The sequence below is a fragment of the Micromys minutus genome (assembly GCF_963924665.1).
Source record: "Micromys minutus genome assembly, chromosome: X".
In the NCBI taxonomy this organism is placed as follows: domain Eukaryota; kingdom Metazoa; phylum Chordata; class Mammalia; order Rodentia; family Muridae; genus Micromys; species Micromys minutus.
In genome coordinates this window covers 2,295,753-2,309,538 of record NC_137970.1, presented here as the reverse complement: position 1 = coordinate 2,309,538, position 13,786 = coordinate 2,295,753, and the positions used below count along the sequence as shown (strand labels likewise).

At 44.3% G+C, this 13,786-nt stretch overlaps 2 protein-coding genes across 4 annotated transcripts in view; one reads left to right on the top strand and one right to left on the bottom strand.

Moving 5' to 3' along the window:
• SYN1 (synapsin I) overlaps positions 1-13,786 on the bottom strand; it is a gene marked incomplete at both ends in the record, with an annotated part of 51,350 nt that overhangs the window by 7,145 nt on the left and 30,419 nt on the right. The gene's annotated exons all lie outside the window — the stretch shown is intronic.
• On the top strand, positions 1,592-5,956 carry TIMP1 (TIMP metallopeptidase inhibitor 1). Of its 2 annotated transcripts, none has more exons than XM_080910399.1 (6): positions 1,592-1,654; positions 2,393-2,521; positions 4,253-4,332; positions 4,521-4,647; positions 4,852-4,976; positions 5,740-5,956. In XM_080910399.1, exons 2-6 carry the CDS (start codon positions 2,401-2,403, stop codon positions 5,911-5,913), a joined length of 627 nt encoding a protein of 208 aa, XP_080766525.1. In that variant the 5' UTR covers positions 1,592-1,654; positions 2,393-2,400; the 3' UTR covers positions 5,914-5,956. The 2 variants fall into 2 exon arrangements, with proteins under 2 accessions (XP_080766525.1, XP_080766526.1); XM_080910400.1 differs by having other exon boundaries at positions 1,616-1,654; positions 2,390-2,521.

Sequence of the window (13,786 nt, the reverse complement as noted above, 5' to 3'; positions counted from 1 at the left end):
CTGGACAGATCATTTGACTCCTTTCTGTATCTGTTTTCTCACCAAATAGTGAAAATATGAATCGTACCCCACAGATATGTTGGGAAGAATGAGTCAATTATTTTAGAGAAAGGAAAATCTTAGTATACACATATAATAAACCTGAATATTCAAAGTCTTGGTTACTATTGTTGTTATTGATTTAATACCTCTTCATTAATTAACATTAAGGAATAAGGAGGACAATAGCAAACAAACAAACAAACAAACAAACAAAATTCCTGGGCTGGCAATGTAGCCCAGCAGATAAAGATGCTTGCTTCCTCCGTGCCTGATAACCCAAGTTTGAGCCTCAGAACCCATAGGGAAGGAGAGGACTGGCCCTGCAACTGGCCCTATAAACAATACAAGCATGTCATGGCATGAGTACTCAATAATCATCACTAGCATATTCTCTCTGTGTCCTCACTGCGTATTTCTGGCTGTTCTGGAACTCACTATATAGACTATGTCCCCTCTAATTCTCTGGATCAGCTTGCTCTCTGCAATTACAACCATTGTCATTGTTATTGCTCTGTCCTCCCTCTATTAATTGAGGGTGCCAATCAGCCCATAGACCCCTTCCACAGGAGCCCAGGGAATACTTCTGCATCATCCGGAAGCTGGTTGGCAGCAGTTGCCTCATCCCACCCCCACCAGGGGCGTGGACTGGTTGGTGGGGGAAGGGGCAGGACAGGATGGAGTAGGGATGGTTTTTCTACTGACTCACTAGCTTTTACCATCATTCACCCCCCTTCCTCCCCACACAGCCCCCTGCAATGCTCACCATTCCCTGCTTGTCAAGATTGTGCCCTGCTTGAGTTAAGGTTTAGGTAAGTGGAGTCAGGAAGCCTAGGTTTAAATCTGTGTTTTGTCCTGTGACCCTAACAAAGTTCTTCTTCACTTCAGTTATTTGCCTGTTTGGTCTTGTTTCTGTTTTAAGACAGAGAGGGTCTCTTGTAGCCCAGAATATCTTCAAACATCCTCACTGGTGTATGTAGCCACAGCAAGGTTTGGGGAAGAGGTTAGGCTCTGTCTGCATGCAGCCCCAGTTCCTCCCCAGTTCTGCGGCATCAACTGCCATCTTGGATAAGTCATAGACACTCTCAGTGTATCAGTTTCCCCACTATGTATTTATGCCTTTTCTCCCGTGTCCTGTCCCTCAACTGCTTTTCTAGTTTGTCTCCCCTCTGCCACCCCTCACCAGAATTCCAGATCCATAGGAAAGCCCTCCTAGTGAGTTTGTTTCATAGTAGATGAAAGGCGTGGGAAAGAAGTTATTGGCTTCAGCCATAGGAAGTTTGGGGAATGTGGGAAACCGGAGAGGCACAAGGTTTTAGGAACTTGGGCGGTCTTTATTCTGCCCTTCAAGGCCGCCAGGAAGGAATGTGCCTGACGTGGAGCTGGGGGAAGGGGGTGCGGTGGGCTGGCTGGCAGAGGAGGGAGTATCTTTGGATTTATCCTGGGGCCCGCCCCTAGGCTTTGACTCCAGCGGTGGGTGGATGAGTAATGCGTCCAGGAAGCCTGGAGGCAGTGATTTCCGCGCCAACCCCGCCCCTCGCAATGCCATTTATTCTCCACTGCGCAGTCCCTGCCGCCATCACCGCAGATCGGGGCTCCTAGAGACACGCTAGAGGTAAGTGGGAGCCGGGTGTCCTGGTAGAACTGGGGCTTGCCTGGAGCTTGTGTTGGTGCAGCCACGTGGCCCATCCAGTCCCTTGCCAGACTAACCGCTCAACTTGACTTCCAGGTATCAGTATCCCTAGTTAGCCAAGCGGGGATATAACGGGAGAGCGTCTGGAATGATTGTTCCAAGCTGGACTCTCCAGATTCCTTCATGCCCTTGGCATTCATCTCCAAGTGCTCCAAACCCGCAAGACTTTAATACCCTAAAGGCTTCTCAACTTGCCATTTCCCCTGAATTTCTCCATGGTCCCTCAATCCTTACGGCTCCCATAGCTCCCTTGTTCTCTTTGCCATGTCTGGCTCCTGGAACTTCAAAAGTTCCTCTGCCTTCAAAATCCGTAAGCATTACCATTACTGTAAACCTCCAATTTCCCCAAGACCCTTAATCTCCATTTCCTCCAGCTCCCTAAAACCCAAACCTATTCTAAATCCCCCGATATCTCTGAACTCCCCAGCCCATTATATTTGAATAGCCCTAACTCCCCATTATGTCTCCAGTTTCCCAAACTCCAAATTCATCACTACACAAATTCCAGACTTCCCCAATTCTGTTACATTCTCAAAGTTTTCAGCTTTCTTATTCATCAACTACATTCTCTAACCTGAAGAGTTCCCAAATCTCTCTAGGGCCAATGGCCATGTAAGCCATTGGTTTGGGAACCTACTAACACCTAGTCTTTCCCAGCAGATACCACGATGGGCCCCTTTGCATCTCTGGCCTCCGGCATCCTCTTGTTGCTATCATTGATAGCTTCCAGTAAGGCCTGTAGCTGTGCCCCACCTCACCCACAGACAGCCTTCTGCAACTCGGACCTGGGTGAGTCTGGCCCCCTTTCTGTCCCTCTTAGTTTAAAAGGGCTCATTAGGGCAGTTGTCTCTAGGACCCTTCTACTTACCCTTCTGTGCGTTTGCTTTTTTGCCTTACTAACATCCTTGGGCCTGAGCTCACCTTTGTGCTGGCTGCTCGTAGTACGATGTACATGCTTCTTTGTAGTTCTCAACATGGGTGGCTGTCTCAAAAGTTATCTTACTGAGGTGCCTGCCTACTTGCTTTAATTTTAACCCCAGCCACATAGGACACCTGATCCCTTGTTAAATAATGCTGTTAATGACTTCATTCAGGACCATGACAATCAGAATTTGCAGAGAGAGAGAGAGAGAGAGAGAGAGAGAGAGAGAGAGAGAGAGATATGATAATGGGCTTAACTCTCAACATTACATAGACAAATGAGTAGAAATATCAAAGGCAAGAGGATTCAGGCTAAATTCATTAAAAAGATTTATTTTTATTTATGTTTATGTGTATAATTTTGTGTGTTCCATGTATGGTGTGTAGGTGCTCGTGGAGTCCCCAAAGGCATCAGATCCCCTGGAGCTGGAGTTATGAATAGTTGTGAGCTACCCTATGTGGATTCTGGGAACCAAACTTGGGACCTCAAAGGGCAGCAAGTGCTCTTAACCATTAAGCCATATCTCTAGCTTCCAAGTTCACTTTTTGTTCTTGAGATTAGGTCTCACTATATAACCCAGACTGATCTTGAACCCCTGATCCTTCTTATCAGCCTTCCAAGTGCTGAGATTACCAGTCTGTGCCACCACACCCAGGTTGGGACTCTTGAGGAAAACTGGCTAGTGTAATTGTCTGGTGGCCCCATCACATACTGAGGAGAATCAGATGAGGGTGGGTGTTTTCACTAAGCTAATTTACGATACTTCGCTACAACTGGATTTTAAAGAGAAACTTCACTAATGAGCTTGGAAGGTTAATGAGCCTGAGTAAATTGTGGTCAAGCAAAGCATATATAGTCACCCCCCATTCTAATTTTCCAACACACTTGATAGCCACAAATAACCCATATACCTTTTCCCCCCTCGGTACTGGGGATTGAACCTAGAACCTAGGCAAACACTGCACACTTGAGCTAAGAACCCAACCTTTTTTGTGAATTTTTTAAAAAGACTTATTTATTTATTATATATGAGCACACTGTAGCTGTCTTCAGACACACCAGAAGAGGGCATCAGATCCCATTACAGATGGTTGTAAGCCACCATGAGGTTGCTGGGATTTGAACTCACAAGCTCTGGAAGAGCAGTCAGTGCTCTTAACCATGAATTTTTATTTTTAAACAGGTTCTCACTAAATTGTCTAGACTGGTCTTGAACTCATACTAAAGTGACCCTCCATCAGGCTCTGGCAGAGCTGGGGCTACAGGCCTATGCCACCACACCTGGCTACTTAATGTTAGTCTGTCTCCATAAGAAAATGGATTCCTGCGTTGGGTCACTGTCCTTTCCCGAACACCCTGAACGGTGGCTGGCATACTTCGAGTACTCCAAAATATTTTTTGAGTAAGCCAACAAATGGATAAATGAAAAGGGCTTAAAACAGTGCCTAAAAGAATAGACAATATATAGATGAATCAACTGATGGGGAAGCCATTAAGTGTGCTGTTTCTATTTGAACTATGCTGTATATATGTTTTGCTGCTATGGGTTCATGCTGCCTGCCCATTTGACTCCCTATTTTCCCCTTCCTTTCCTCTAGTCATAAGGGCTAAATTCATGGGTTCCCCAGAAATCAACGAGACCACCTTATACCAGCGTTATGAGATCAAGATGACTAAGGTATTTCCCCTCCCTCCCTCCATAGCAGTACCTAACCTCTTCCTCCCCCTCAAAATAGAAGCATCTAGCCTTTCGTTGGTGTGGATGTTTTCGGTAAACTTGTGATTTAGATAAACTGCCATCAGGAAAGAGAGTGGAGTGGGAGGATTATGTCAGTAAAAGATACACTTTTTGTCACTCCTGGGCAGATGCTCAAAGGATTCGACGCTGTGGGAAATGCCCCAGATTTCCGGTTCGCCTACACCCCAGCCATGGAGAGCCTTTGTGGCTATGTCCACAAGTCCCAAAACCGCAACGAGGAGTTTCTCATCGCGGGTGAGGTCCCGCCCCTTCGCTTTGGGCCACATCCCTTCATCCTCAGATGCTTTCTGGCAACTGGGAGGAGCTAGGCTCTAAAGGGAAGGGGCCTGGTTAAAATGGGAGTGGGAGGGTCTGTAACCTAATGCTAATCAGGTGATCACTCCACTACGACACCACCCAGCCAATCAAAAGCCTGTTGGTTTCTGGCTTCTCTTACAGGCCGCCTAAGGGACGGAAATTTGCACATTAGTACCTGCAGCTTCTTGGTTCCCTGGCGTAGTCTGAGCTCTGCTCAGCAAAAGGCCTTCTTAAAGACCTATAGTGCTGGCTGTGGGGTGTGCACAGTAAGTACCTGGATCCAGTTTCCTCCTGAAGATAAGTCTCAGAATGGTTTCTTTTTCCCTTTGGCTATTGTATGCCGTTGTAGCTGCTTCCCAAACCCAAGCACTATCTTTGATTTCTCTTGCCATTGCTCCACCCCTGGGACTGCTCTTTTGGAAATTCTGGTTGTTCTGTTATCTTGGGACTGCCTGTTCCCTGAACTTTCGCTGTCTGTCTAACTTTCCGGGACACCACTGTCTGTTTCAGACCTCCCTGGACTGGGTTTGCTTCCTAGGCATAATCTGCAAGAATTTAAAATACTATTCTCCAAATCCACAGGGACATGTCGGCCATCTGGCTATTTCAAAACCATTCATTGGTGGCACCTGTGACCAACCCCTCTCCCCAGTCATTTAGGAGAGCCCTGGTGCCTTTTCTCATGCTTGCTCTCCCTTCATGCCAACTGCTCCCCATACTCTAACTTCTCTGCCCTGTAGGACGGGTCCTCAGGAGGCCTGCCTGAGTGACTTCAAGTGACAGGTCCCTAACCACAATTCCAGAACACTAGCTTTCTGTTCCCCACATGGGGGAAGCTGGTCTTGGGTCTAAGCACAAGTAGGACAACACCAACCCTTCCAGTTGCCAGAGGGGGGGGGGAGGAGAAAGAGAGACAGACAGACAGGGAGGGAGAGACAGAGACAGGGAGTGCATGTGAAGCACACTATGTAGGGGAGAGAACAGAGGAAAGAGAAATCTTCAGAGATGGGCCTCTCTTCCCTCTTCTAGGTGTTTCCCTGTTCAGCTCTCCCTTGCAAACTGGAGAGTGACACGCATTGCTTGTGGACAGATCAGCTCCTCGTGGGCTCTGAGAAGGGTTACCAGAGCCGTCACTTTGCCTGCCTGCCACGGAATCCGGGCTTCTGCACCTGGCGATCCCTTGGGACCCCAATCACCCACTAAAGGCTGAAATCTGAACACTGTTTACTTTTTCTCCCCATCTTTCTTTTTCTTAAATGGTGAAATAAAGAACTGTCACACAGCAGCAGCGTTTCTGTATAATGTCTGGGAACAAACTCAAGATACTGGGTCTTTTTTTTTTTTTTTAAATCAGGGACCAATAAAAAAGGAAAAGATGCAAAATGTTGAGTTTGGAGGCTGGAAACGTAGCTTAGTGGTAGAGCGCGTGCCTAGAAAGTCCTAGGTTCAATCTCTATCAAAAAAGAAAGAGGAAAAAAAAGGGCCAGATTCGTCTACAGAACGAGGTTTTGAAGTTCAGAACAATGCAGAGAACCCCTATCTTGAAAAACAAACTAACAAAAAAGGCGTCAAGTTTTTATACTTTACAAAAATTTTGATATATTGGTGACAATCTCAACATTGACATTAGCACAGAGAACCTGCAAAATCAGCAATGATCATTACTTTTCGCTATCAACTAAGATTTATTGAATACTTCCTTTACTCAAAACTTAGAAACATCTTAGTAGAGTTATTTTTTTGTTTTCTCTTATCTTGATGAATATGCTGATGTGTATCAGGCTTATACATGTCATGGAGGCAAATGATAGCCTTGGGTGTGTGACATTAGCTTTACTTTATTCGACACAGGGTCTCATTGTTCACTACATACACCAGGCTAGCTGCCCTGGCACTCTTCTTTCTCCCCTTCCCAGTTTACATACAGATGCTACCACTGCCCAGCTTTGTGTGCATCCAGTACCAGGTCGTCATGTGCAAGTGTTTTGTCCACTAGGACATCTCCCCAGCTCCATTTTGCCAACACCCATTTTAAGACAGGCTGGCCTCACTGCAATCCTCCTGCCTCTGTTTCTTCATTTTTGGGATTATAATGGACATGTTCCACCAGGACATGTCTACTATAGACATTTCTAATTCTTACTTGCCCAGGCTTCTCTAGTTAATAAATTACCACACACCTGAAAATTCCCCTATTCACAGATATTACCCATTGATAAGTGTTGGAAAAATACCCTCACATTAATTGGTAAACATCTCCCTGCCTCAAGGGTTATCCTCGTGTCAAATGAAGATTCTCCATCCAAGCCTTTACAGTTCCTAAATCCGACTTAAGTGAAAAGAAGGGTACCCAGAGATGTCACCTAGCCAGGGACTCTGGAAAATGAGACACAGCTGACCTTATATTCAGACATACACTGAAGCAAAGGAGTGATGCTGAAAACCCTCTTGTTTCTTTCATTCTGACTAAGTAGGGAACACTCAGTGTACACAGATATGGGGTTAGGGCTTAATGTATTTATTTTCTTTTTTCCTTTGTGGTACTAGGGATTGAACCTAGGTTTTATATATGCGACATGAGCAGCAAGCCCTGTAAAATTAGGCTATATACTCTAGACCCATGTACAGTTTAAAATTAGGACTATGCATGTACTGGCTGGTTTTGTGTCAACTTGACACAAGCTGGAGTTATCACAGAGAAAGGAGCCTCAGCTGAGGAAATGCCTCCATGAGATCCAGCTGTAAGGCATTTTCTCAACTAGTGATCAAGGGGGAGGGTCCAGCCCATTGTGGGTGGTGCCATCCCTGGGCTGGTAGACCTGGGTTCTATAAGAAAGCAGGCTGAGCAGGCCAGGGGAAGCAAGCCAGTAAGTAACATCCCTCCATGGCCTCTGCATCAGCTCCTGCTTCCTGACCTGTTTGAGTCCAGTCTTGAATTTCGTTGATGATAAAGAGCAATGTAGAAGTGTAATCTGAATAAACCCTTTCCTCCCCAACTCCCTTCTTGGTCATGATGTTTTGTGCAGGAATAGAAACCCTGACTAAGACAATGCAGGTCTCAAATTGTGACCCTCAAATTTCTTAATCATCTTTCTCTGTAAAATTTGAACGGGAAAGCTGACAAACATTGCTCTAGGATTTCCAGCTCCTATAGATGGGTTCAGGTCTGTCCAAATTCTTTCAGCCCTCAGGTTCTGACCCATACTACAAAGATTCTGGTATGGGAACCAGAATGTCATATTGAGGCACCCAAGAGAACACTGAAGTATTGTGTTGACCTAGAATGTCAAGAATTTGCTTGATAAAAAGTAACTCCAATGTGCCTTCATTAATAAACAAAAGGACCCTCAATTCCCTCCTGTCAGGCTACCCATCGCTCCTATCAACAGGAACAGGCACGCATGGTGCCTTTGCCTGTAATCCTAGCACTTGGAAGGCTTAGGCAGAGAGATCATAAGTTTAAAGCTAGCCTGACTTACATGCAATGAGCCTCTCTCTTTCTCTCTCTCTCTCTCTCTCTCTCTCTCTCTCTCTCTCTCTGTGTGTGTGTGTGTGTGTATGTGTGTGTGTGTGTGTGTGAGAGAGAGAGAGAGAGAGAGAGAGAGAGAGAGAGAGAGAGAGAGTTGGGGGTGTAGCTCACTGATCTAACTTATAAAACAAAACACAGAAGTACAGACTTCTGTATGACATTCTAGGTCAGCACATGTGGCCCCCAGGGTCTCTGTGGTCTTTACCTTATAAACTTTTACGTTGCTAGGAGACTTAAGCAGGCCCACGTTATACTCTATATATTAGGATGAGCAAAATTTTAAAAAGATTGTGTCTTCTATATTGCTCAGACTGGTCTGAAACTTGTTATGTAGTCAGAACTGGCTTTGAATTCATAATCCTCCTGCCTCAGCCTTCTTAACCCTGGGGATACAGGTGTCACTCAGACAGGCAGATTCTGAGCACATGGTATTTATTCACTTGAGTAGGGAATGCCTGCTGCAGCAACAATGCAGAAAAACCGTGCTGATTGATGGAACTACAAGGCAGAGGACTAGGTCCTGTTTTTGCTCTGCGAACTTTGCTGGCATTGCTTCAGCTGCCTGAAAGATTTTGGCAGCTTCTGACCAGTCACCAAACTCTAGTACTAGCTCCCCGAACACCAATGAGACTCCCTGACTTCAGGCCGGTTCCTTAGAATCCTCAATTATTTTTAAATAGCCCCTGGAAGGAAGCCGAAGGCTGTAGCAGGAGAATACAACTTAGTACTGAGAGCCATTCTTCTACTAACCTGTCAAGCACGCAGGTAGGACCTGGATCCAGACCCAGTATGAAGAAGAAAATGCATGCATGACCTGATGATCAGCCTACCTGGCACACCACACTTCTAAGGAAGAAGCATGGTAGTACAATACATGCCTGAATTTTTTCAGATGTCAGATCATCAAATTCTGAACTACCGTGGGTAGCCAGTAGCTGGCCTGTTGGCATGTCTGCACGCTCCACATCTCCTTTAATGTGCTCCTTCGGCATAGAGAGCTCACTGTCTAATCTGAGGCCATGTTCTAATTAATCATAGTCTGTAGGTTTCCACTATGTAAGTAGTTTCTCAATGCAACAAAAGAGAAGCTGTTCCATCTCCAGAGTGGTTCATCTCCATGAGCAGCACACAGGCACTGCACATTTGCTGGGGGGAACCCTGGTAACCTTTGCAATGGTACCAGTACATCATGAACAGGGCTGACAAGTGCCTCAGGGAACACAGAGTCCAAAGAGTATATAAGGTCATTTCTCCCAGAGACCTGGCACAAGCTCTTGGCAGTATTTGTAGTTCTGGGAGTCCCTATCTTCCATCACTTCTCTAGTAAAAGCACTGGACACACTTAAAAGTCAGCACATTCATTTGTGACCTTCTTTGAGAAATTTGTATCACAGTTGAGATTAAGTGCATAGATGGGGTCACAGCTCTGTGAATCTAGTCCAATTCATGACGTGGGGGAATTTGTCCCTTTCCTGGGCCTCTTTAAAAACTGGGGATCATAGTCCTTACCCAGACCCTTTAGAGTAGTAAGGGCAGACAGATGATTATAAAGTATGATTGCCCTGTGGTGAGTGAGTGAACGAGGTTCAGAGTGAATGTATGCTGCTGATGTGGGCTCCAGGGTCTCAGCCCTGTGGGACTAGCAAAACCTTCTCTGAGTAATGCTCAGATGGATGGCAAAGCCTTCCTCAGGAGTTTGAGTGCAAGTGCCGACAGTGTGTGCAGAAAATGTTCACTGTAGCTCTCTCTCCCCATATTTATGGCCTGAGGACTATCCCCTGTAAAGACTGATCCTATCAAGATTAGCTAAACTTGCCTCCTTGATTTAACTGTATACCACAAACACCATCCCCTTGTTTAACTGTCTGCAATAACCCCATCTCTCTGTTCAGTGATATATAAGAAACATTCTGAGATGGGGGTAGTGGGGAAAGGGCTATGGTTTCTCCATCAGAGAGCCTGAACCATTCAATCACACCTTTTCTGTATGACTGTGTTTCTGTGTCTTTTCTTCATTTCCTTAAAGCCCCAGTCACGCCAAGTCCCTAAGGCCTCAAGAGTAATTTTCCCCCTCTTTTCAGTTTTTAATCTCCCATGTATGTCTAGTTTTGCCTGCATGTGTGTCTGTGCTCAAGGAATCTAGAAGATAGCATTAGATTACCTGGAACTGGAGTTCTGGCCAGTTGTGAATCACCATGTGGATGCTGGGAGTTGAACTTAGGCCCTCTGGCAGAACAGCCAGTGCTCTTAGAGGCTGAGCCATCTCTCCAGTCCCAACCCTTCAGATATTTTGAAGGGTGGGGATGTGGGGGTTAGTATAGTGATACACACTTTTAATCCCAACACTATGGAGGCAGAGTGCAGGTGGATCTCTGTAATTTTGAGTCTAGCTTGGTCTATGTAACAATGTCCAGGCCAGCCAGGGCTGCATGGTGTCGCTGCACTTGCCAAACAGGTACACAGGCCTAGGTTAGATCCCCAGCCTGAGCCCTGTACACAAAGATAGCACAGAACTTTTATATTAATAACTAAATGTGGGCTGGAGAGATGGCTCAGTGGTTAAGAGCACTGACTGCTCTTCCAGAGGTCCTGAGTTCAATTCCCAGCAACCACATGGTGGCTCACAACCATCTGTAATGGGATCTTGTGCCCTCTTCTGGTGTGTCTGAAGACAGCTACAGTGTACTCATATACATAAAATAAATAAATCTTAAATTTAAAAATAACTAAATGTATAATATTAATAACTGTGACCTAATTTCTACCCAGGTATGAACCCTGAAGTTCGATCATCTATATCCTACTCTTGCTCCTGTCATGCACTCTTGGGAAAATCAGATTGCTGATTTGTGCTTCATTCCCTGCATCTTCAAAATGGGCATAAAAACATGCCTAATTCATAAGAACAATGGATGTATGAATAAAATAACATGCCCAGTGCATAAAATAGTGCTAGGAATGTAGTTATTTCAAGTAGTAGTCACAGTAAATAAAATTTAATGTACATCTTCAGTAGTGATAATTATCAATAATGATTATTACAATACTATACATTGTGTTTGACATTATTGGAAATATTGTATAGTATTAGTAGCAATGACTTAATGCACCCTGGAAACAAAGCTCAGGTTAATTCACGATTGTGACAATCTCCCTTCAGAATGTAACAGATACTTAATAGGTTCCTTTGTAGTATTACTGGTATGATGCTTATAAGCTACTTTCTAGTGTGCAAATCTATCCACTGACAAGTATCAACATTCTCAAAGATTTCTGAGGAAAGTCAGCCTCCCAAATGAGGTACTGTTACCGTGCAATCCTCATTGTGGACAAATCCCTACTTTTATAAATCTCTACTGTTGTCAAGGCTACAGAAGCTAGATCTCCAAGCCCTTGTAAATTCTTCCTTCGATTAGGCCTTTCTCTTCAAGGAGATAATCTGTTCTGTCACAAATACCTCACTAAGAAACAATATTTTATTACTATTTCACAGACACCTCCCCATTAGTTAACTTATAGGCAAATAGCTCTATTTACAAATACTCAGCAGCAATCTACTGCCTGCTGATAGACCCCAGCCACAAATATCTTTCTTAATAATTACCCACCTGTTGAAACCCCTCTTGCTGACAAATATCTCTTTACAACTATCTGTTTATTACACAATATTTGTTGGCAAACTTCCCCACTGACAAATTGTGACCTACTAGCCTATTTCTCTATTTGAGTTAGGAATGATAAGCCTCCCCAGACATATTTTCTCCCAGTCCCCTCAACTAGTTTCCAATCTGGTTACTGACAAATACTACCACTAAAAATTATTTCATTAATAATCCTGATAAAAAATCCTTCAATTCATAAAAGCCTATCTATCAATATATACTTTCTATTGATTGACCCCTACTGACACATTTCTGATCTTAGGCATTTCCAGGTATGGAAAATACCCCTGCTAGAATATCTCCCAATATATACCCCCATATGATGAACCTTTTCTCCCAACTCTCCAGTGACAGATGAAGAAGTCAATTTGTGTGTGTATGTTTTACTGGGGATTTAACCCAGAGCCTAGAATATGCTTGGCAAGTGCTCTACACTGAGTTATGTCACTTGCCCAGAGAAGTTGATTTATATAAGGCACAGTCTTTCCACTTTTTATTGGTAGTCAAGCTCCACAAAAGAAAATTATTACATCACAAATTCTCTCTGGAGAAGTCCCTTCCTCCATCTCCCTTCTTCTCTGAGAGAGTGAAGACACTCCTGGGTACCCCCTATCCTGGCACATTAAGTCACTGCAGGGCTAGGTGCTTCTCCCACTGAGGCCTGACAAGACAGCCAAGTTAAGGGAATGTCTGGAAACAACCTAGATGTCCCTTAAGTGAAGAATGGATAAAGAAAATACGGTACATCTACACAATGGAATACTATTCAGCTATTAAAAATAAAGACCTCCAACTCTTAATCTTTCTTTTGTCGCCAAAGTACTGGGCTTATAGGTATGCATCACCACATCCAATTTATGTCTGAGATGGTTGCTTTTTTTTTTTTTTAATTGGGACAGGGTCTCATGCAGCCCAGGCCTGCCTGGAACTCCCGATCCTCTTGCCTCCATTTCCCAAGTGCTACCATTAAATGCAGGCACCACACCTGGATTTTGTTTTTGTTTAAAGGAAATTGAGGGTTCAGAAAGGTTAGGAAGATGGCTCAGAGGCTAAGAGCACTTTGATGTGCAATCCTGAAAACTGGAGCTCTGATCCCAGCACCACATAACAAACCGGCATGATCCTGCAGAAAGATCCTGCATGAAAAGGAATAAGGTAGAGAGCACTAGATAAGCATATTTAAAGTTCTTCTCTGGCCTCCATGTGCACCCTCGAAAGTGTTCATATGTCATACACACAAACACACTCAAGTACATACTTTCATTAAAATAAATATCTTTAAAGAAAGACTTATAGTCAGTTAAGGTGTTACATGCCTGCCTGTAATTCTACCAGTTAAGAGATTGAGGCAGGGGGCTGGAAAAATGGTTCAGTGGTCAAGAGTATATACTTCAAGAGGACCTGGGTTTGACTACCAGCCCCCATACCAGGGGCTCACAACTACCTCTAATTCCAGTTCCAGGAGTATCTAACTCCTCTAACTTCTACAGGCACATACCCCACCACCCATACAACTTAAAATAATAAAAAGTGAAAATTAAAAAAAACAGACTGGGGGAAAAGATTTGTAGTTTCAACTGAGTCTGGATTATATGGTGAGACCCTGTCTCACAAAATAAAAAAAAAAACACAGTGAAAGAGATGTAGCTCAATGGTAGTAAATAACTTGCCTAGCACAATCCCTGAGATTGATATCCAGTATCACACACACACACACACACACACAGACACACACAAAAAGAAGGAAGGAAAGAAAGAAGGGGGAAAATGTGGTTAGAGCTCCAGATACTACAAAGTAGCTCCTGGTTCCAGTGGGAACTGCACCTGGTCTCCTGAGAAAGTAGTTCATGCTGGCAGCAATGTCTAGACCACACCTCCCACATGT